Below are 23,002 nucleotides of genomic sequence, written 5' to 3'. Positions count from 1 at the left end.
TATTCTGAGGTTCTGTTTTCAAGTGTATCCCATTTTGGATTACTGTCCTCACTTGATGAACTGACCGTTTTATCATTATGAAATGTCCATTTTCCTTCTGCTAAGAGCCATTGCCCTGAAGTCTATTTTGTCAGGTATGAAGACAGCCACTCCTAACATAACATAATCATAATTTGTTATGATTAGTATTTACATGGTATAGTTTACTCTGGTCTTTTACTTTTAACCTACTCATGCTTTCATATTTAAGTTGGATTTTCCTTTTCTTTTATCTAGTCTAATTTTCTGCCTTTCAAATGGAATGTTTAGACCTGTAATGCCCAATAGGACAGCCAATGGCCACATGTGGCTACATAAGTTAAATAAAATCTAAAAAATTTTAAAATCAGTGCCTGAAGAGCACAGTGTCTATGTATGACCACTGGCTGCATACATGTTTTCAACTGTACAGACATAAAACATTTCCACAGAGCAGACTTTTGGTTTAGATCATTAATATTTAGTGTAGTGATTGCTATGGTTGGGCATAAGTGTACCTGTTTGCTATTTGTTTTCTATTCAACTCACTTGTCCTTTTTTTTTACCTGTCTTTTTTCTCACCTTTGGGGAGACTGAAAACATGTTACCATTGCTTCTACCACTACTGGATTATTAACTCTCTTTGCTCTTTTTTTGTTAAGACTATTCTAGGGCAACAGTTTTTAACAGGGAGTCATTTTACTCCTTAGGGACACTTAGCAAAGTCTGGAGACATTTTGTTTCAACTCAGGGGAGGGTGCTACTGGCATCTCTAGGGTAGAGGCCAAAGACGTTGCTGAGCATCACACGATGCACAAGACAGGGCCGAGAAAAAACATCTACCCAACCCAAAATGTCAACAGTGCTGTGCTGGCATATCTCAAATTTTTCACTGTTTTCCTTCAAATAATATTATCATCACTTCATGTAATATAAGACATGTTGCTGTTTGGTCACTAGTAGATCTCGAACTCAACTAAACTACCTCTCCAGGTTCAATTTTCTTCATAAGGAAACTGGAAATAACTGCATAGACATTCTGTGAGAATAATGTAACCCAAGGGTACGCCCATATACTACAGGTGCTAACTTCTGGAAAAATTATTATGATAACTGCTAATGAAGAAGATCTTAAGCTATCTGGAATGAAGGAATAGGACATTCTTGAAGAGAATCCTAAGTGACCCACATTCCCACGTGGCTTAACTTTTCTTACAAATGCCTCTTCCAATAGTTCTCTACCTTCAAAATGATGGCGAGACTGCACCCTACTGGACTGGCTGGCAAAGTCTGACTTAGAATTTCAAGAATCTCTCAGCCTCTGATACATAATCCCTTTTATTTACCTACATTTAATTGAAGACATCTGTAGGTGGTGCCACACAAATGTAATTCAGGCTTAGGAAATGTCAATAAAAATGTCTGTAAGGGAGAGATGCCATGTAAACCTAGCAGGGGAACGCACATCAGCAGCTACAGAGCCACACGAAATTAGGAATATAATGGAAATATGCTGCCTGACTTGACGAGGTGATAAAAGCTCTTTTCCCATAAAGCTTAATGAGCTCTATTAGTCTTCAGCTTACAGGAATGTAAAAGGGTCAGCCCCACAGAGGGAAGTAACTGACTCTCCACACATGGCTCCATTCAAATGACAGCAGATCAAATTACTGATGTGATTACTATAACCTGACAATTTCGTTAGATTCATGTGGCAGTTAACTGTTTAGGACTTCCAACAAAGGAACATGGTTCATTCACAGTAGTTTTTGCGGAGAGAATGAAATTTAAAGTCTCCTTATTTTCAACTGCAAACCTCATATATTTTACTTCCTCTACTGAACTATTTTTATTTTATTCAAAATAAGGTATTTGGGGATTAACCATATTTGCAATTTTCCTTCTCTAGCTAAAGCATAAGCTTAATGGCAAAATTAAACATTTAGAGATTCTCAACATTCTTCTGCCTTGGCTTTGCTTTGGCTCTCAGGTTCTGCGCTGCAGCAAAGGAAAAGAATCCTAAACTCAGCACTGCTGGAGACCTGGGGGGAGCAGTCACTAACTATGCCATCAGGTGGCCCCTGCGAAATTCCAAGCTAGAAAATACCAACAGAATGCTCTCAAAAAAAGAAAAAAAGATTAAAGTATTTCCCAAATGCTTCAAGAAAAGAAAGCACATTGGTCATCTTCAATTTTGCTTCTTTTGCCTCTTCCATGTCCATAAATCCAGTAAGAAAAAAAGCTCAATTTAGTCAAGGTAAAATACAACTCCAGATCATTAAATGGAGAAAGCAGATTAGACAGAAAAGAACAGAAACTATCACTAAACTTTGATCATGATGCTTTCCTTTCTACTTTTCACCAAAGAATGAAGCTTCTACATAAAGATTCCCCAGCATTTAACCAGAATAATATATAATTTTTATAATATTTGTTTGGTACAAATCTAGGTGTATGGTTGGCACCATTCCAAGTCCTATGTATACTTGAGATCATCCAAAGGTGAAAAAAATAAAGATCTTGATCTTAAGTAGCTACAATCTAGCTGGAAAGAGAGACTGTTAACCATATTGAGACATAAATATTAGCCCGTGTGTGCTCTGGCAGCCCTGAGTTCTGCCAGATTATGCGGAAAAGCCTGCTACTCTCAGCCTTCGCGGTGCCTACTTACTTATTCCTTCATTCATTCATTCAACAAATGTTAGGGGAAGCACACTGATTGAAACTGTCCACCCTGGCCAGGCATCATAGTAACCATTTGCATAACCTGTTTTACGACAGGAGGTCCCGGTAAGGAACAAGGAACTAATAAGCCTCCACCAAGTGGAAGAGTTTGGAAAAGGTCAAAAGGAGACACTACATGTTCAACCACCTCCCAGAATCCTTCTCTCTGGCATCTACTTGGCTGAACAAGGCGTGCACCACCAGGAAGAACTCTGAGTCAGAACGATTGGCTAAAGACAACCCGGAAACTAATCCCATCACCATAAAACTGGAGACTGCGAGCCACGCGGCAGAGCAGTTCTCCTGGGTTCCCTTACCCTACTGCTCTCCATCCAGGTGCCCTTTCCCAATAAAATCTCTTGCTTTGTCAGCACATGTGTCTCCTCGGACAATTCATTTCCGAGTTAGACAAGAGCCCAGTTTCAGGCCCTGGAAGGGGTCCCCCTTCCTACAACAAATACATATTCAGTGCTTCCTATGTATCAATTGTGTGCATCCTGTCGTGTCCAACTCTTTGTGACCCCATGGACTGGAGCCTCCCCAGGATCCTCTGTCCAAGGAATTCTCCAGGCAAGAATATTGGAGTGGGTTGCCATTTCCTACTCCAGGGCATCTTCCCAACCCAGGGATCAAACCCACATGTCTTGCATTAGCAGGTGGATGCTTCACCCTTGCACCACCTGGGAAGCCCATGTATCAGTAGTACTTAACTACATATGTAAACACAGGAAGCAAGAGAAACAGGATCCTCTCTTACTGAGCTTACACTTGAGAGAAATCTACCAGTGAGGGCTATTTAAAGTATCTCTGCTATTGTTCAGTAACACCTTCAAACTGGTAGTTTGTCCCAGTGAGGCAGACATCAAGCTCCAGCCTCCTCATTTACTCCCTGTGTAGGTAAATTCATCTAGCGCAAACGCCTTCTGCTCAAAACTCCTATTCCTGGCAACTCCCCTGAGCTCTTGCTTAAATGAGAGTCCAGCATTAAGCATTATCAACATTAGCTCTTCTAAGCTCCTGCCACTCCCTTTTTTTCCCAAGACTAGACCCTGTTTTGACATTAAAGATTTCCCTGATGTACATCTCAGTCAAAAGACAACATTATACTTAAAAACTGATTCTAAGAGATTATATTAAGTACAATAATCATTTTATGACACTTTCCCAAACTGCCTTTTAACTATGCATGTTTTCATGAACCAAATCACGGATTTTTTTTTTTTTTAACAAAATCAAATTTAATTTTTTCATCTTTTCCTTTGTGATAGTTCTCATTCTATGTTTAGAAAGCACTTTATCAACTAAAGAGTAGATTATATAATTTATATTGTCTTCAAGTTTCTTATGTTATAGTTTTAACTTTTACTGCTTTTACACCAAAATTCATTTAAAACTCTATGTGACAGGTATTACATTTAGCGTTTATCACACATTATCTCATTTCATTTTAATAACCCTGTAAGTATTATTATCATCTCCATTTTTTAGATTAATTGAAAGATGAAATGACTTGCTCACGGGTCACCCAACGATCTCTCATTTCAAAGCCCAGAATCTTTCCAAGCTGTGTTTCTCCCTGGTTGGTGGACGTAGAAAAGGGAACCAAACCTGGATGGTACTACCCCTCTGGTCTGCTCCGCTTCCCCTGAAACTCATTCAAGCTGGCCACCAGGAGGGCGGGCCACACCACATAACAACAGTAGCTTCAATAATCAGAGAATATAATATGGAAACAGAGAAGGGAACAACTGCCTCTATGTGGAGCAGTTAGAGGGCCTCGCAGACTACACAGCATCTAGGCTCGGCCTGAAGCAGGATGTGTCTGAAGAGGTTGGGGGCGGGGAAGGGAACAGAGTGAGGTAAACAACAGAGGCAAAAGGAAGGACAAGTGAAAGGCAGGGACAGTCCTGCCATGTGAGGCTGAAGGCACAGCCTGAGAGGAGAACACAAAATATCAGTAAGACTTGAATAGCACTTTATAAACTGCTCCCATGTCCACTGCCTCCTTTGAGAGGTAGAAATCATTATCTGCATCTTAAAGATAAGCAAGCTGAGGCTCAGGGACGCTGTGACCGCCCCGAGTTGTGTGGCTAGTAAGTGAAGACCTGGCCTGAACCTCGGTTTGGTACTGAGTCCAGTGTCCCTCCACGTGCCCCGCTGCTTCCCCTCTCCACTCCTTTCCCAAAGTCTCACCATCTTCTCCGATTAATTCCTTTTCAACCACAGCTCACACCCATATCTGGTTCTCTGATTATCTAAGTTTTTGTTATCTCACAATTTTATCACTGGATTTTCAGTTCTAAATTGCAGAACCATCATGAGAATTAGAGGAGAAAGTGAGTCGGGCACCCAGAAGTCTATCTGGGCTATAATGAAGCTCAATACAAGTAAGTCCTTTGCTCTTCCCTAATCAATTCACGGATTTTAAAAAGTTCTCTCAAACTAACTGAAACCTCCTTGGACACAGCCTCTGCCCAGACTTCTCCAACTCCCCTTTAACACCAGGGCAGTTTACAGAGGATAAAGTCAATGTGAGACCGTTATGGGAGGAAGGAGATAAAACAAGGCTCTAAAATAGATTGATCTGGGCTTCTTTGACGGTTCAGTGGTAAAGACTTTGTCTGCCAGTGCAGGAGACACAGGTTCAATCCCTGATCTGGGAAGACCCTATACACTGCAGAGCAACTAAGCCCATGCACCACAACTATTGAGCCTGTACTCTAGAGCCTGGGGGGTGGCAACTGCTGAGTCCATGTGCTGCAATCCTGAGTCCATGTGCCACAACCACTGAAACCTGTGCAACCTAGAGCATGTGCTCAGCAACAAGAAAAGCCACTGCAATGAGAAGCCCGAGCACCCCAATTAGAGAGTAGCCCCTGCTGCTGCTGCTGCTGCTGCTGTGTCGCTTCAGTCGTGTCCATCTCTGTGGGACCCCATAGATGGCAGCCCACCGGGCCTCCCGTCCCTGGGATTCTCCAGGCAAGAACACTGGAGCGGGTTGCCATTTGCTTCTCCAATGCATGAAAGTGAAAAGTGAAAGTGAAGTCGCTCAGTTGTGTCCGACTCTAGCGACCCCATGGACTGCAGCCTACCAGGCTCCTCTGTCCATGGGATTTTCTAGGCAAGAGTACTGGAGTGGGGTGCCATTGCCTTCTCCAAGAGAGTAGCCCCTACTCACCACAAATAGAGAAAGCCCGCACAGTGAAAAATAAATAAATAAAATAAAAAATAAATAAGTAAAATGGGCTGATTTCACTCTACCTGATAAAATGAGGGCAATCATCTATTGTGAAGGTGAATGGCCCTATAACTACTGGTCTCATTTATGGTATTGAAGAATATACATCCTGACAAAATGATCACTCCTAAATTATCAAATAAATGCCTCACAAAAGATACCAATAGCAATATTAAGGTCAATGATTTACAATATTAAGGTCACCTTACCTCCAAAGGTGAGCTGCAAAGGAATCTTGTGAACTGTAGAATCACATTCGAAGAGAATCAGTTTCATCCAATAAAGGAGCAGCAAAAGAGAACACACATAAAAGAAAAAATTATTACAAAATTTTTCAAAAAGGGCACATAAAGTGAACCTAAATGTCTATACATAATGCTTCATACACCATATAATTCATTTACAGAGTACAGAAAAGCTCAACCTAGACCATAGCATGAGTTTAAATATTTGTCAAAATCTGTATAAAAACAATAAAACAGATATTTTATTTTTTAAAGTTTTATGTCACAACCCTTATGCAATAAAACAATCCCTGTGTAATAAAGGAGGAATCAACAATATAAATGTCACAGGCAAAGTTATATAAATGCCTAACTTCAGAGAAGAAAAATATACAAACCAAAAAGGAAAGCAAGAAGAGGGAAATTAAAAAGTCAAAACCAAGAGAGCAGGTTGGGTAAGTGATAGTGAACTAAAGGGAAAGTTATTTCTCTAGAACCCAGGCTGTTCTGCCCTTCCTCTTTTTTCAACCTCATACACACATTTTTTCTCTCTTCTCTCTGACTTAAAAATTTCATAAATTATAAATTTATGGCTTATAAATTTCATCTGAAACTAAGTGTTACATGCTGTTTCTCAGCATTTAAATAAATAAACAAATTTTGGAACTGGGGAGGAGCCTGAAAAAATTGACAAAGTAAATCGCGGGTTAGCTCTGAGATGAGGACTGTTACATACCTTCATACATATTCATGATGGTAATCACGTTTTCTTAGATGTTATTTACAAAATCAACACTCCAAATCCTTTGAGACTTATTGTAATAATAAAAAAGCCAAGTAATATAAACTCTGGATCTTACTAAATGCAAATTAACTACACAATGTGATAGCAGGCCAGTTAGCAAGCACTCTTGAACTTCCTCTCCACAACAGAGCTAGCTAGTACTCACTGGGAATATAGATATTTTGATTCTCTTTTAGAGATACATACTGAAGTACTTCTCAATGAAATTACATGATCTCTGGGATTTCCTTTAAGAGCACGGGGGGTTGGAAGGCAGGTTATGGTGGGGAATGTGGAGACAGAACAAGAAGCGACACTATATGAAACTAGTGAGGACAGGAGATGAACATATGAAGATTCATTATACAAGTCTCTCTACTTTGTGAATGTTTACAATTTTCGTAATAAAGTTTAAAAAACATACCAGACATTTCCTACCTCCAAATCTAAAGCAAATAAATTCCTAAAAGATTACCAGTGTACGCCAAAGCCACATAATTAACTAGTAAGTATCATCTAGGCCTTAGATGATAGGGTATAATGCAATGTAGGCACTATTACGACTTTTCTCTTAATTTAAATGATATTAATATCCAACTCAATTATGTTAACTGCTAAAAGAGAACTTTCTGAAAGTGCAATATATACCAAAAGTTTTTAATTTCATAATGCTGATGTGAAGCACATAATTCTAATGAAATTTAAATTGCAACCTTTATAGTCTTGGATTCTTTTTACATTAGCCCAGCATAAAATAATCTCTACCCTTTCTCCCAAGAGTAAAAAGTGCTACTTGAAAGACTACCCAGTTTTCACAGTGGAGGAAAATGAGGCATGGTGCATTTTTATATTACAGTTGAGAAAGTTTCTATTGTAGGCTTTCCATGCTTTTCTCCACTCTGTGCCTGTTACCTGTGTTATACATACTAAGGGAGAATTTACAAGTATTTCTGGTTCAGTTGTAATTAATGAATTAATTATGATGGAAGTGTAAAATAAAATTCCTATTCTATGGGAAGACAAGAAAACTGTAAGCATAAAAAGCAGCGCCGTGCCCTCGGGCCTCCTCTCCGCCCTCTAAGACGCACTGTTTATCTGCATCACGCACCCATCACGCCTCCCCCAGGAGCAGAAATACCTGCTCAACCACGAAGAGAACATCCTCCCAGCACATCAAGACAACTGCTGCGAAGCTAACATTCCTTCTCGATCCTGTGAGGGGTCACACGACCCATCGCTTTGTACCTGCAGATCTGGGCTGTGTATCATTTAATGCACAGGCCCCTCTGTCATAAAAGTTCTATAACTGTGTTTCGACTTCTAACAGGCAGAACAGTTCTTGGAGCTTCTGAATGGCTCCCAGGTTATAATCCTCATTTTAGCTTGAACAAAAGGTTCCATTTCTTTCTTAGATCAACTGGACTGATTACTTTTTTGTCTGACAGAAGTCACTTTAAATAACGGAAGAATAGCAAATACTCTCCAAGAAAACTACCGTCTCCTTGAAACTCAAATAATTTACATCTTCGTCATGTATATATGTAACATTCCTGTCAGTTTTTTTCAAAACAGACCTAAAAATTCTTTTCCTGTTTGATGCTGCCAAAACATGAAATATATAAATTTCTCAATCAGCAAGGCTGTATAAACAGAATAACAAATCACAAGGCACGCATTCACCATCCTATTCACAGGACATGAGAAAGGATGAAACTGCTTCACCTACTTTATTTTTAGTGCACCAGAAAAACCCACTGCTATTTTCCCTCCGGTTAATTACTAGTATTTAGTAAATTCATTCATAATGAATGACACATAATATATTCAGTAGAAAAGAAGGTAATACTTTGAAAAACAACAATCATAAAAAGGCAGATATAATTTGTAAAGTACATTTTGTGTATACACTAAAATTGATAACGAAAACAGACACCTTTTTAACAAATACCATGAAGTTAGATCAGTATCAAAAATGGTTCAATTTTGCTGTGAATGTAAACGTCTCTAAAAACAGAGCCAGTTATAATGTAGGGGGAGCAGAATTTGCCACCCCAAAATGTGTCTGTTTGGAATATTATTTAAGCTTGTTATTTTTAAGACATAGCAGACTGGAGAAAACTCTGAAAACCAAGTAGGAGTTGCCTCTTTGCAAGAAAATATTTATTATACATCGGTAATGGAAATCTCCATTTGTAAGGGTGTCTCCCTTGCTATATCTGAAAGAGGAAGAAAATGTAGCCACCCTACCAAATACATAGAAATAAAAATAGCGAATTAGGTGACAGAGGAATATGTTTCAAATAAAGGAATAAGATAAAACCCTAGAAGAAGAATGAAGAGAAGTGGAGATATGCCATCTATCTGATAAAGAGCTCAAGGTAATGATCATAAATAAGCTCAAAGAACTTGGGACAGAACGGATGAACAGAGTGAGAAGTCAGATGTTTTTAACAAGGAGAAAATGTCAAATACAAAAAAGAACCAGAGATGAAGAACACAATAACTGAAATAAACAATAACACTACCAGGCATCAACAGTAGATTAGATGACAGAGAGGAAGAGAGCGGCATGCTGGAAGGTAAACAGTGGAAATCACTGAAGCTAAACAGAAAAAGAGTAAGGACTTCCCTGGTGGTCCAGTGGTTAAGAATCCGTCTGCCAACGCAGGGGACACAGGTTCACCATCCCTGCTCCAGGAAGATCCCACATGCCGTGGAGCAACTAAGCCCATGCACCTCAACTACTGAGCCCACATTATAGAGTGTGAGGCACAACTACTGAGCCCAGGAAACTAGAGAAAGCCGCACGCAGCAACAAAGACCCAGCGCAGTCAAAAATCAATCAATCAATAAATTTTTGAAAACAGAAATGAGGACAACTTAAGAGACTTCATGCAGCATCACAGGTACTAACATTCTCGTGTGCAGGGGTCCCAGAAGGACGAGAGGGAGACAAAGGGTAGAGAACATACACATACATACTGTCAACAGCTGGAAACTTCCCTGACCTATAAGAGGAGTCAGACATCTAAGTCCAGGAAGCACAGACAGCCCAAACAGGATCAATGGAAAGATCACACAAAAGAGACATCATACTTAAAATGGCAAAAATTAAAGATAAAGCTACAACAAAGGAGGCAAGAATACACAATGGGGGAAAGACAGTCTCTTCAATAAATGGTGTTGGGAAAACTGGACAGCTAAATGGGAAAGACTCAAACTGAACTACTCTCTCACATCAAGCACAAAAGTAAATTTTAAATGCATTAAAGACAGATTTATTTAAAAAAATATTTTATTGTAGTTGATTTACACTGTTGTATTAATTTCTACTGTACCGCAAAGTGACTCAGTCATACATATATATAAATTCTTTTTCATACTCTTTCCCATAATGGTTTATCACAGGATATTGAGTACAGTTCTCTGTACGACACAGTAGGACCCTATTGTTTATCCATTCATCTAAAATAGTTTGCATCTGCTAATTCCAAACTCCCAATCTTTTCCCCCCACCCTTCTTCCTCCGTGGCAACTGCAAGTCTCTTCTCCATGTTAAGATTTCAATTAAATGTAAGATGTGAAACCACAAAATTCTGGAAGAAAACAGAGACAGTAACTCTTTGACATCAGTCTTAGTAATATTTGGGGGGGATGTCTCCTCAGGCAAGGGACATAAAAGCAAAAATAAACAAATAAGACTATTTCAAACTAAAAAACCTTTGTGCACAGAGAAGGAAATTATCAACATAATGAAAAGGTTATCTACTGAATAGAAGATATCTGCAAACGATGTATCTGGTACAGGGTTACTATCCAAAATATACAACCCAACATCAAGAAAACAAACACCCAGATTAAGAAATGGGCAGAGGAACTGACTAGACATTTTCCAAAGAAGATATACAGATGGCCAACAGGCACATGAAAAGATGCTCAACATCACTTATCATCAGGGAAATGCAAATCAAAACCACAGTGAGGCAGCAACCTCACACCTGTTAAAATGGTTATTACCAAAAAGACAACAAACAACAAGTACTGGCAAGAATGTGGAAAAAAGGGAACCCAGGTGCACTGCTGGTAGGAATGTAAACTGGCACAGCCACTATGGAAAACAGCACAGAGATTCCTCAGTTAAAAATAGATGTACCATATGATCAAACAATTCCATTCCTATGTATTTAACCAAAGAATATGAAAGCACTAATTCAAAAAGATATATGCACCCATATGCTCACGGCAGCATTATTTATAACAGCTAAGAAACAAAAGCAACCTAAACGCCCATTAACAGATGGATACGGCGATGTGGTATACACACACACACACACACACACACGCACAAAATGGACCTTTCTTTTTGGCTGCGCCATGCGCCATCTGGGATATCTTAATTCTCTGACCAGGGATCGAACCTGCGCCCCCTACAGTGAAAGCGTGGAGTCTTAACTACTGGACCATCAGGGAAGTCCTCACACAATGGAATATCACTCAGCCATAAAAAACTGAATCTTCTGATGCCTTTCAATCTTTCAATCTAAGATCCTACAAGCCATGTGGCCTTAAACAATTACTTAATTAAAACGAAATCTTGCCATTTGCAAAAAATGGATAGAGCTAGTACTCTTGCCTGCAAAATCCCATGGACGGAGGAGCCTGGTGGGCTGACGTCTATGGGGTCGCTGAGGGTCGGACACGACTGAGCAACTTCACTTTCACTTTCATTCATTGGAGAAGGAAATGGCAACCCACTCCAGCGTTCTTGCCTGGAGAATCCCAGGGAAGGGGGAGCCTGGTGGGCTGCCGTCTATGGGGTTGCACAAAGTCAGATACGACTGAAGCGACTTAGCAACAGCAGCAGAGGATATTATGATAAATGAAAGAAGTCAGAGAAAGAAAAATACAGTAGGATTTCACTCATATTTGGAACCTAAAAGACAAAACAAATGAATAAACAGAAAAAGTTATAGACACAGAGAACAAACAGGTGGTTGCCAGAGGGGAAGAGGGTGAGTGGGGAGAGAAGTAGCTGAGGGAAATTAAGAGGTACAAACTTTCAGGTGCAAAATAAATGAGTCACAGGTATGAGCTGTATAGTACGTGGAGTATAGTCAGTAACAGTGCAACACTTTGGTATGGTGGCAGATCATAATGACAGTTACCACGGTGATCATTCTGAAATGCACAGAAATATCAAACCGCATGTTGTGTAACAGGAACTAACACAGCCTTGTAGAAGAGTTATATTTCAAAAACAAAAACTCATAGAAAAAGAAATCAGATTTGTGGTTACCAGAGGTAGCGGTAGGGGGAAGGAAAACTGGATAAAGGCAAGTCAAAAAGTACAAACTTCCAGTTATAAGACAATTAAGTACTAGAGTTGTACACACAACATGATAAACGTCATGAACGCTGCTCTGTGCTATATATGAAAGTTTTTAACAGTAAATCCTAAGAGTTCTCATTGCAAGGAAAAAAATTTTTTTTATTTCTTTAATTTTGTATCTTAATGAGATGATGGATGTTTACTAAACTTATTAAGATCATCAGTTCATGGTGTCAGTCAAATCGTTACACTGTACATCTTAAACTTATACAGCTCTGTATGTCAATTTTTATTTTTCAATAAAACTGGGGAAAAAAAGAGGAAAGGGATACATACAGATCAATATTATCGCTACAAAGTCACTAACTTTGCTTCTCTTGCAGCATTCTGACTCACCACTCCTAGTACCGTTATTCTATTAACCATCAGCAGCCTATCTCCTAACACCTCATTCCTTTCAGAGAAGCACTTAATGCTTACCAAAATTTTCTAAACAGTTTTCCAAGCACACAAAATTGCATTTAAACCTCCTGTCACTTACAATTAGTAAATTCTTTCTTTTTCCAAGACTTGTTATTAACAATGTCAGTTGTGGGGGGCAGAGAGGAGTAGGGGAATAAAAAGAATACACACTACTAATTTTGCCAGAATAGCCCAGGAAAACTATTAATATAATCAACTATTTATCTTTATAATGTTAAGTATCAATATATAAGTAATTTAAGCTAATATCTTCCTGAAATGCCTTTTTCTGTGTAATAAGGATCATGTTAAGTTCCTACATAAAGAAGCACCAAACAGCATATTTTATAAGGTAAGCCACAGTTTTTCCCCTAAACCAAAGAATATCAGTGAGGTGTACCTATTTGTCAAAGTGGAATTCTAAGTCTTAAAACTGCTCACATGAATTATCCAGAATTTTCTTGCATTAACAAAATACTTCTGCTGCTCCTGTTTCTTGGCCTGTCACCCTGGTACATGGTGTGCTGTGCTGTGCTCAGTCACGTCTAATTCTTAAAAAAGAAGTCTGACCATATTAGGCTATGATCTAATAAGATATTTCTTTAAAATTTTATAAAAAGCAAGCTAAATCATACAAAATGTAAAATATTAATGTTTTTCTATCAGGAATATGGAAGGTTTAATTAAGAGTCACATATAATAAGCTAAACTCTCTCCCTACCCCATTTAAGAAGTCATCAACAGAATGAAATTAAACCTGTACATAATAGGAAGTCAAAACTAATGTTTGAGAACTAAGATCCTGTTTATCCTAATTTTAGTGGGGAGTAAAAAGAGCAGATTTAGGTAATTCTGCAAATTCACCTTTATAGATATTCCCTATTCCATTTGTGAGCAATGCAGCTGAAAGACATGACCACCTGTACTGCCTTTTCTGGTTAGACCTTAGAACCTTGGACAGGACACGAAGCTTCAGTAAATCTTAAAAGATGACAATGAAAGCCTTATTTACAGTCTAACATATTCAAACCTCTGTCTTCTGAGCCATTACATTTTTTTTTTCCTGACAGAAAGAACAGTGATCTTAGAATTAGTCTGGAATCTTACTAGCTCTAGCTACTTGAGTACTTAAATTATCTTAGTTTTCTATCCACAAAACGATTTCAGCCTAATCACCTTCACCGATGGTGTCCTCTAGCATGCCAAGTTCCCAAGACACTCTAAAAAATGACTCCGTGGCCAAGTAAGTTTGAGAAATGCTGCATACTATTGCTGTCTCAGCTCCTCTCCTTCATCTTACAGAAAGAATACAAGATATAGAGACAAATTACAGGCCCTGAGAATCCCTGCAGTCAAACAAAAAACTAGACTGTATCCCAACATAGCTGGAACAACAAAAAACCCTTCAGCTTCTTTTAATCTAGTGCTTTGCAAAATTACATAACCAGAGTTCTGTTTGTTGGTTGGTTTTTAATTTCATGTAACATTTATTACCATTTCACAGAACCAATATTCCACAATTCTTATTCTAAGAAACACTGGTCACTGCCAGCTCAGAACCGTTTTGCCCCATCTATACTTAGTAGAAATGCTTACTGAAAATATTCAGCATGGCTGTTTAGTGTCTGAAAAATCTAATATAAACTATCAATGAGTCAATGGCTCTTTCCCCCCGCTGTAATTAAGAGTCGTGGTCCCCAGCCACTAATATCTCTTAAGGGGATCCTTGTAAGATTTAGCACTTTGGAATGGTGAAGGGACTAACACTCAAGTCCACACCATGAAAAGAACTATAATAAATGACTCTTAAAAAATTAATACCTGCCCAGAATCACAAAAGTCCATTAACACTAACACACAGAGTGAGCTATAAACGTTTTGCTCATAGTGTTGATTCCAGTTTGCTAATGCACATCCTAATTAGTGAGCTACTTCAGTGCATATTCTTTTACTACTTGCAACTCTTCCTCCAATTTCTAAGCGCAACAGGGATTTGAGCTATAATTAAGTCATTCACTAACACCTACCTCATGTGTTCACTCTAATAATTGAATATTTTATAAATAGTGGCTCTGTATCCATTAACACAAATAGTGTACATCTGAACTTATTAAAACTTCATTATTTACTACCTCCAACTTTGGTGTTTGTTTCTAAAATTAAAAGGTTACATTTGAAACATGAGTCTATAAATCCAGGGAAGAAAGTCCTAATTCTATAGCTTGAAGAGGTGCACTCAAAGAGAACGGAATCTAAAAGAATTTTGTTGCTTTTCAACACTATCAGCAGTGAAAAAAATCACCACAGAGTGTACATCAAAATGCAAAGAAAAGGGGTTCTTGGTAAAGTCCCCAAAAGGAATGCCCACAAGAGAGACACAAGTGCCGGTGGCGCCGTGTGCTGAGCGGCTCGCTTCTCTGATGAGAGGGTCATTCTACCCCAGGACCCTGTAACCCGCTTGTTTGTAATATTAAGTAAGTTAAGCACCAGCACAAAATATGAAAAAACTCTCACAAGAAGTGTGGAAGCAAGTTTAGAAGTATGTTTAAGAGAAAAGGTACCTCAGCATTTCTTTAAAGTCAATGTTGGGACCAAAGTTTTATGTAGTAAGAGAAATCTTTACATCTGTTGCTTTCTTAATCTATAAATTAAGTGTACAAAAATGCAACAAAATGGGAAAGCTTTAAAATTCCATTCTTCTTACAGTATACTAACACATATATATGGAATTTAGAAAGAGGGTAACGACAACCCTGTATGCGAGACAGCAAAAGAGACACAGATGTATAGAACAGTCTTTTGGACTCTGTGGGAGAGGGAGGGGGGGATAATTTGGGAGAATGGCATTAAAACATGTATAATATCATATAAGAAACGAATCGCCAGTCCAGGTTTGATGCAGGATACAGGAAGCTTCGGGCTGGTGCACTGGGATGACCCAGAGGGATGGTATGGGGAGGGAGGTGGGAGGGGGATTCAGGATGGGGAACACGTGTACACCCGTGGCAGATGCATGTTGATGTATGGCAAAACCAACAGAATATTGTAAAGTAAAAAAATAATAATAATAATAAAAAAATTTTTTTTTTTAAATTCCATTCTTCTAAAAATAGTTGCCTAGGTATTGAATATAGGCATTTCCAGATTGGGAAAAGATATTTAGAATATACATGTACAGGCAGCCCTCCATACTCTCCCATCCACAGACTCAATCAACCACAGATGGACTATATATATATATATATATATATATATATATATATATATATTTTGTCTTTTTTTAAATTTCAGAGAGGTCCAAAAAGAGCACATAATATGTAAAAGTCCAATAAGTTGTACATCTAAGATTTGTGCACCTCACTATATATAAACTTAAGAATTAACTTTAGGGTTTCCCTGGTGGTCCAATGGTTAAGAATCTGCCTTGCAATGCAGGGGACAGCGGTTTGATTTCTGGTCCAGGAGGATCCCACGTGCTGCAGGGCAACTAAGCCCATGCACCACAACTACAGAGCCTGTGCTCTGGAGCCCACGGGCCACAATTACCGAAGCCCACAGGCCCCAGAGCTTGTGCTCCACAATAAGAGAAGCCACCGCAGTGAAAAGCCCGCGCGCCGCAGCTGGAGAGTAGTCCCCACTCACGGCAACTAGAGAAGCCCATGAGCAGCAACCAAGACCCAGTGTAGCCAAATCAATCAATAAACATTTTAAAAAACTATTTTTAAAAAAGGAGATAGTATTCAATTTCTCCTGGGGAATTTTTGTCAAAATCATTGAAATCACAGAATTTACAGAGGAGGAATCTTGGCAGTTATCTAATCCAACTCCTTTAGTTTACACCTAGATAAACTGTGGTCCAAAAATGTTACATTATTTTACAATCAGCAACAAAACTAGGGTTAGAACCTAGATGCTTTTTCCAACCCATGATTCCCTTTGTTATACCCATCACTAAAGAGCACTATTCATTAGAATTGACGAAGGAAGCAACAAAGCCCAGGGGTACCAAGTCTCAGTGCTATAAAACAACACTAAGACGTGGTGATATATAGGTGTTGAGGTAACAAGTCTACAACAAAACATAAACATTTTTATGATAATGAATATCTGTCAATGAACAGCAAAAATGGGAGATTAGAAAAACAAAACCTTCAGAAGCGTCACAGAGATGCCCTACTCTGTTTTCCGGCCTCAGCAGTGCCCCTGCTGTTCTGTGAACATGTCAGGCCTGAGATGTACCACCCAGAGATACACACAGGTGCACGCTCTTCATCCAGGGGTCTGCCAAGGAGCCCCCTCCTCAGAGCCTCTCCTGACATCCTCATATAATTATCCCCGTCTCTCACCTCTTCCCTTTTCTCGTTAGCGCACATTATCCTGACACTGTACAGCATACTGCTTGTTTATTCATCCTCCTCAGTTCAGTTCAGCCGCTCAGTCGTGTCTGACTCTTTGCGACCCCATGAACCGCAGCACACCAGGCCTCCCTGTCCATCACCAACTCCCGGAGTCTACCCAAACCCATGTCCATCGAGTCAGTGACGCCATCCAACCATCTCATCCTCTGTCGTCCCCTTCTCCTCCCACCCTCAATCTTTCCCAGCATCAGGGTCTTTTCAAGTGAGTCAGCTCTCCGCATCAGGTGGCCAAAGTATTGGGAGTTTCAGCTTCAACATCAGTCCTTCCAATGAACACCCAGGACTGATCTCCTTTAGGATGGACTGGTTGGATCTCTTTGACCATAGCCTTGACCAGACGGACCTTTGTTGGCAAAGTAATGTCTCTGCTTTTTAATATGCTGTCTAGGTTGGTCATAACTTTCCTTCCAACCATCCTCCTCACTATCACATAATCTCCCCTAGGCAAAGAGCATTTCTCTCCCATTCCCTGTGCTACATCCCTGGAGCCTAAAGTGACACCTGGCACACAGGAGGGACTCAGCAAATATTTGCGGCTTAATTGCCTAGATGCATTCATTCATTTGTAAATTGGATTAATCAATTCATAAACAAGTAAATGAATTTTCAACTCTTTTTGCCTATTATGTCTTCATGGCCACTGGCTACTTTGCAAAACTGGGTCATCTGCCCAAGGTGAGATGCCACAGAGATGCAGTCATCAGTAACCTAAAGTTGGTATCAAGTGAAGAAACACCAGTGTGCTTTTCATCAGATCTCCCCAGGACCACCTATGTCCTCAATACACTCCTTTAATTTCCTGCAGAGAAACTTCCAATATTATTTCTGACGAGCAACTACTCAACAGATTACTGAGGACAAAACTAGGTATCACTTAAATGGCACTAAATTGATAAAAGAATTCAAATTGACCTTGAAAAATGGGTATCTTTCAAAAATCTGAATGACATGAATTAGGGATAGCAGAAAATACCACAAAACCTTGAAATAAAAATTAGCAAGAAAGCACAGCCAAAATAAAATTACTTTAAAAGCTCTCTGACCACAGCACTAAGAAACTGGATATATTATCAGCAACTGACTTATTATTAAAAATACTTGACTATATTAACAACCATACTAATAATGGTTATAGGCACTACTTCACATACGTATCAGACCAACCAATTCCAAGCAAGACCAAATATCTCCACATCATGCCAGGTACATATACTGGATTGACCAAAAAGTTCATTTGGGTTTTTCAATAAGATGCTATGGAAAAACCTGAATGAATTTTTGGGGCAACCCCGTATTTCCAGTACTCTTTAAATATTATCGCCATTTTAACATTTTAAACATTAATGCAAACTTCTGAAAAGAAGCCTTTAAAATACTGGCTAGTTAAAATGTACAGAGGACCATGTCTTATTCATCTATGCATCCCCAGGACCTACCACGGTGACTGGAACATGCTGGGAATCACATATTTATATGACTGGCTGAACAGAACAATCACACTCCTCCACAGACAAGGAACCACTCTAAGTGTGAAACTTGGAGCTATTTCTAGAATGACTGTCATGGAAAAGCCAGTGTGTATGTTACTTTACAGACAATATTTATAGACCTAGACATATTCTGGATTTTTAAAATCACATATATAATGTATATATTTTACTTTTATAATTAACTACTGACTGGAAGGAAATCAACTGCTTTTTAATCATGCAAGCAGTTAGCTAAGTTATTTGGCATATCAAATGAATTTCCACAGCAAAAACACAAACTTTCCTTGTTTAGGCCAGCCAGTCCTCAATAGGTGGCATTGTTCACTTGTCAAGTCATTACCAGGAGGTCATAAAACCAGAGGCTCCTCAGACTTAATGGAAAAAGCAGACCTGAAATACAAAAACTACAGACAAACGGCAACGGTGCTCCCAACAAGATGATCCCTTTCACGTGAGCTCTGCACACACTAAAATGTACTTAACTTTCTCAACACTCTCCCTCAGCTTTTACTTCGTACAAGACAACTGTCAAGAGCTTTGACATCATATGAATTTTCCTTTGGTTTCACATCACAGGTTTCAAGAACACATTTTCTTTCTTGTAGTTTTCCATTTGGCAACAGTGAGTTCTCTCTCCAGCTGTTTCTGAAAAATGGTCAACTCAGCTGCCCATTCATTCAATGAATGTTCCACTGGGCATCTACTCCTTTCCTGGCACTCTGCACTGTGCATTTCTTTTGACTCTGGCAGAGAATTTTTGTAAGTCAGTGTATGAACACAAATTATAGCATAGATTATGGTGGTCTAATAAAATATAGCTTATTTTTCAAAAGGAGGGATCTATTTGCAGAGTAAGCAAGAAGCTCCACCACCAGAGGCAAGGCACAGAAACATCCACAGTTCCCTTATTTCCAGTTCTAAGTAAGGCAATTAAGAAATATACACATGAATCTTCACCAAATGATATATTTTAGAAGTTGCAGGTGGTATAATAGGATTTTAAAGAGTAAAATTACACGTTGATGAACCAAACTGAATGGTTTTGAGTATTACTACTTTTGTCTTTTGAAAGAACTAATTCTAATTTAATATTAAAATTTAAAACATATGCGATCTTTTAATTCAAACAAATCTAAGAATTAAAATGGAAGAACAAAATGAGGAAAACCAAAATTTGCAAATGCTGGCTGGATGAACCAGAAGTATCACTTGTCTGCCCTTGAGCTCGGTGTCTCTGATGCTTCCAAATGGTTTGTCATCGTCTACAGCCCAGCAACTCGTTTAGCTGATGATTATCTAGCCAAGCACCTTTACCCTGACTTAGTTCTCATGAGCCCCATGTGCTGTTCTCCCCATGCTCACAAACGAGGAACCTGAAGAGTGGAAGCAGAGGAAGCAGAAACCTGCTCCAAGCCACACAGGTAGTAAGTGGGGAAGATGAGACTTAAGGCAAGTGTCTGATCCGAGTCCACACTGTTACCTATGATGCTCCTCAGACTACCTGTCATCAATATTCTCATCCAAAATGTCCAGAATGATAAACACACCAAGGCTATCTACTAGTACTGGTATCATCTTCAACACTATTCAAGCCAGATCATTTATCACAGGGCACGTCTCTCCTCCTGCAGGTGGTTAATCAAGAATCAGCGTCCACTCAGTGCCACACATTAAATTTGACACCAAACATCCTGCTCACAGTCTCATTCCTCAGCTTCCAGAAGACAGTATAAGTAGCTACATATTAAGCATAAGCTATTATATTAAAGTATACCTGAACTAGAGATCAATTAGCAAACTACGCTAGAATGTCAGACATTCAAACCACAGAAGAAAGCTAAAAAGGTTAAAATGAGGACTCAAAAGGCATGCCCTAGTGCTTCTGCCCCAGCATGCGGAGGAAACCCTCCAGCTCCCTTTCCCATTTTCCCCTTGACTGTTAGTTAACTTTACTAACAATTAACTTGGTGATCCAGTTTCCAAGCCAGTAACTAAACCATCCTCTCTTCTCTTACACCTGTTCTGCCTTCCTTTAGTTACCTGCTGCTGACCTATTGTGTAATTTGCTCATTTAGTACAGCTACTCTCAAATGACTACCTCTGACCACTCCCTCCCACCATAGGGTGTGAGCGCCATAAGAGCAAGGGATCACTGATCTGACTTACTCATTTGCTCACCAGAGCAAATGCCTCTCAGACACCACAAGGCACACAGCATGTGCTCAATAAATATTTTTACAAACACATCAAGAAACCACAAATGAGGAAGGGCAAGAATGCCAAACTAGAAAAACACCGCAAAAACCAAGTGCAAAAAGAGAAGGGAAACAGGATGAAAGAGAGTAACTTTAGAAAAAAAAAGCAGCTGGTGTGAGGGCATGTGGTACGTAGAAATGCTGCGACGGCAGAACGTGCCTGAGGATGTGAGTGCCACTGTCGCACGTCTTGCTCAGTGCTCTGGGACAGGAGGCAGAGAAGCACATGACACATTTGGAAAAGACTCATTTCAAACGAGCAGAATACATAAAAGCTTAACAATGAAAATGTTTCAATTGTCTGGAAACTTTGCTTTCTGTGGAACAGTTCATTCACTGGTGTCGGTTATTTGAGGTTAATTATCTCAGCCCACTTTTATGCTTTCACACAGCAACACCATGGTCTAGTGCAAAAAGCTCTTAAATTTGGAGACACTGCTCTGCCACTCACCACCTGTGTTACCCTGGACAAATTAATTCTCTAAGTAAGAGGAGTGAATCCATACCCTCTACGCAACCATGAAGGTCCTTCCATCTCTAATGCTTTATGATGCTATGATTTTATGATCTGAAGCTATGATTTTATGATCTGAGACGAGTTTTGGAAATTCTTGACCTAAAGGAAAAAATGTTCCCACTGCTGGTTTAACTCTACCCCTATGCATCTTCCTCAGAATTAACAGGATGACATGGGGATAAAACCATGGCCTCTGCTCTAATTTAAGTAAATGATTTTAAAATTTTGATAATTTAACTATTATTAATAAAAAATGTTATGCAGCACACCTCAAGAGAGACTATGACACAAAACTGTCCTGACTTAGGGGCTACTCACAGAACGAGGCTTTTCTGACTAAACTGTACAAATGCTGCCCTCTACTTCAAGCCCTCTACTTGACTCAAAAAGTAGCCTGAAAAAATATCTTAAGATTTCAAAATGCTCACCCTTTGCCATCACTCAAATTCTATTGATTATGACAGTTAGGTATTTATACAATAGTATAGTATATACCAGAGATCAAATTGCCAACATCCGCTGGATCATGGAAAAAGCAAGAGAGTTCCAGAAAAACATCTACTTCTGCTTTATTGACTATGCCAAAGCCTTTGACTGGGTGGATCACAAGAAACTGTGGAAAATTCTGAAAGAGATGGGAATACCAGAACACCTGATCTGCCTCTTGAGAAATTTGTATGCAGGTCAGGAAGCAACAGTTAGAACTGGACATGAACAGCAGACTGGTTCCATATAGGAAAAGGAGTTCGTCAAGGCTGTATATTGTCACCCTGCTTATTTAACTTATATGCAGAGTACATCATGAGAAACGCTGGACTGGAAGAAACATAAGCTGGAATCAAGATTGCCGGGAGAAATATCAATAACCTCAGATATGCAGATGACACCACCCTTATGGCAGAAAGTGAAGAGGAACTCAAAAGCCTCTTGATGAAAGTGAAAGTGGAGAGTGAAAAAGTTGGCTTGAAGCTCAACATTCAGAAAACAAAGATCATGGCATCCGGTCCCATCACTTCATGGGAAATAGATGGGGAAACAGTGGAAACAGTGTCAGACTTTATTTTTCTAGGCTCCAAAATCACTACAGATGGTGACTGCAGCCATGAAATTAAAAGACGCTTACTCCTTGGAAGGAAAGTTATGACCAACCTAGATAGCATATTCAAAAGCAGAGACATTACTTTGCCAACAAAGGTTCGTCTAGTCAAGGCTGTGGTTTTTCCTGTGGTCATGTATGGATGTGAGAGTTGGACTGTGAAGAAGGCTGAGCGCCGAAGAATTGATACTTTTGAACTATGGTGTTGGAGAAGACTCTTGAGAGTCCCTTGGACTGCAAGGAGATCCAACCAGTCCATTCTGAAGGAGATCAGCCCTGGGATTTCTTTGGAGGGAATGACGCTAAAGCTGAAACTCCAGTACTTTGGCCACCTCATGCAAAGAGTTGACTCACTGGAAAAGACTCTGATGCTGGGAGGGATTGGGGACAGGAGGAGAAGGGGACGACAGAGGATGAGATGGCTGGATTGGCATCACTGACTCGATG

General features: G+C 39.4%; 1 protein-coding gene across 10 annotated transcripts in view; it reads right to left on the bottom strand.

Moving 5' to 3' along the window:
- The window catches only part of ATE1 (arginyltransferase 1), a 149,901-nt gene that overhangs the window by 97,255 nt on the left and 29,644 nt on the right, over nucleotides 1-23,002 (bottom strand). For all 10 annotated transcript variants that reach the window (XM_027529012.1, XM_027529014.1, XM_027529013.1 and 7 more), the window contains exon 8: nucleotides 6,190-6,222. In XM_027529012.1, the coding sequence (XP_027384813.1) occupies nucleotides 6,190-6,222 (33 nt within the window). The remainder of the gene's footprint in view (nucleotides 1-6,189; nucleotides 6,223-23,002) is intronic.

Source organism: Bos indicus x Bos taurus, chromosome 26 (assembly GCF_003369695.1).
Source record: "Bos indicus x Bos taurus breed Angus x Brahman F1 hybrid chromosome 26, Bos_hybrid_MaternalHap_v2.0, whole genome shotgun sequence".
In the NCBI taxonomy this organism is placed as follows: domain Eukaryota; kingdom Metazoa; phylum Chordata; class Mammalia; order Artiodactyla; family Bovidae; genus Bos; species Bos indicus x Bos taurus.
This window is presented reverse-complemented; position numbering and strand designations above follow the sequence as displayed.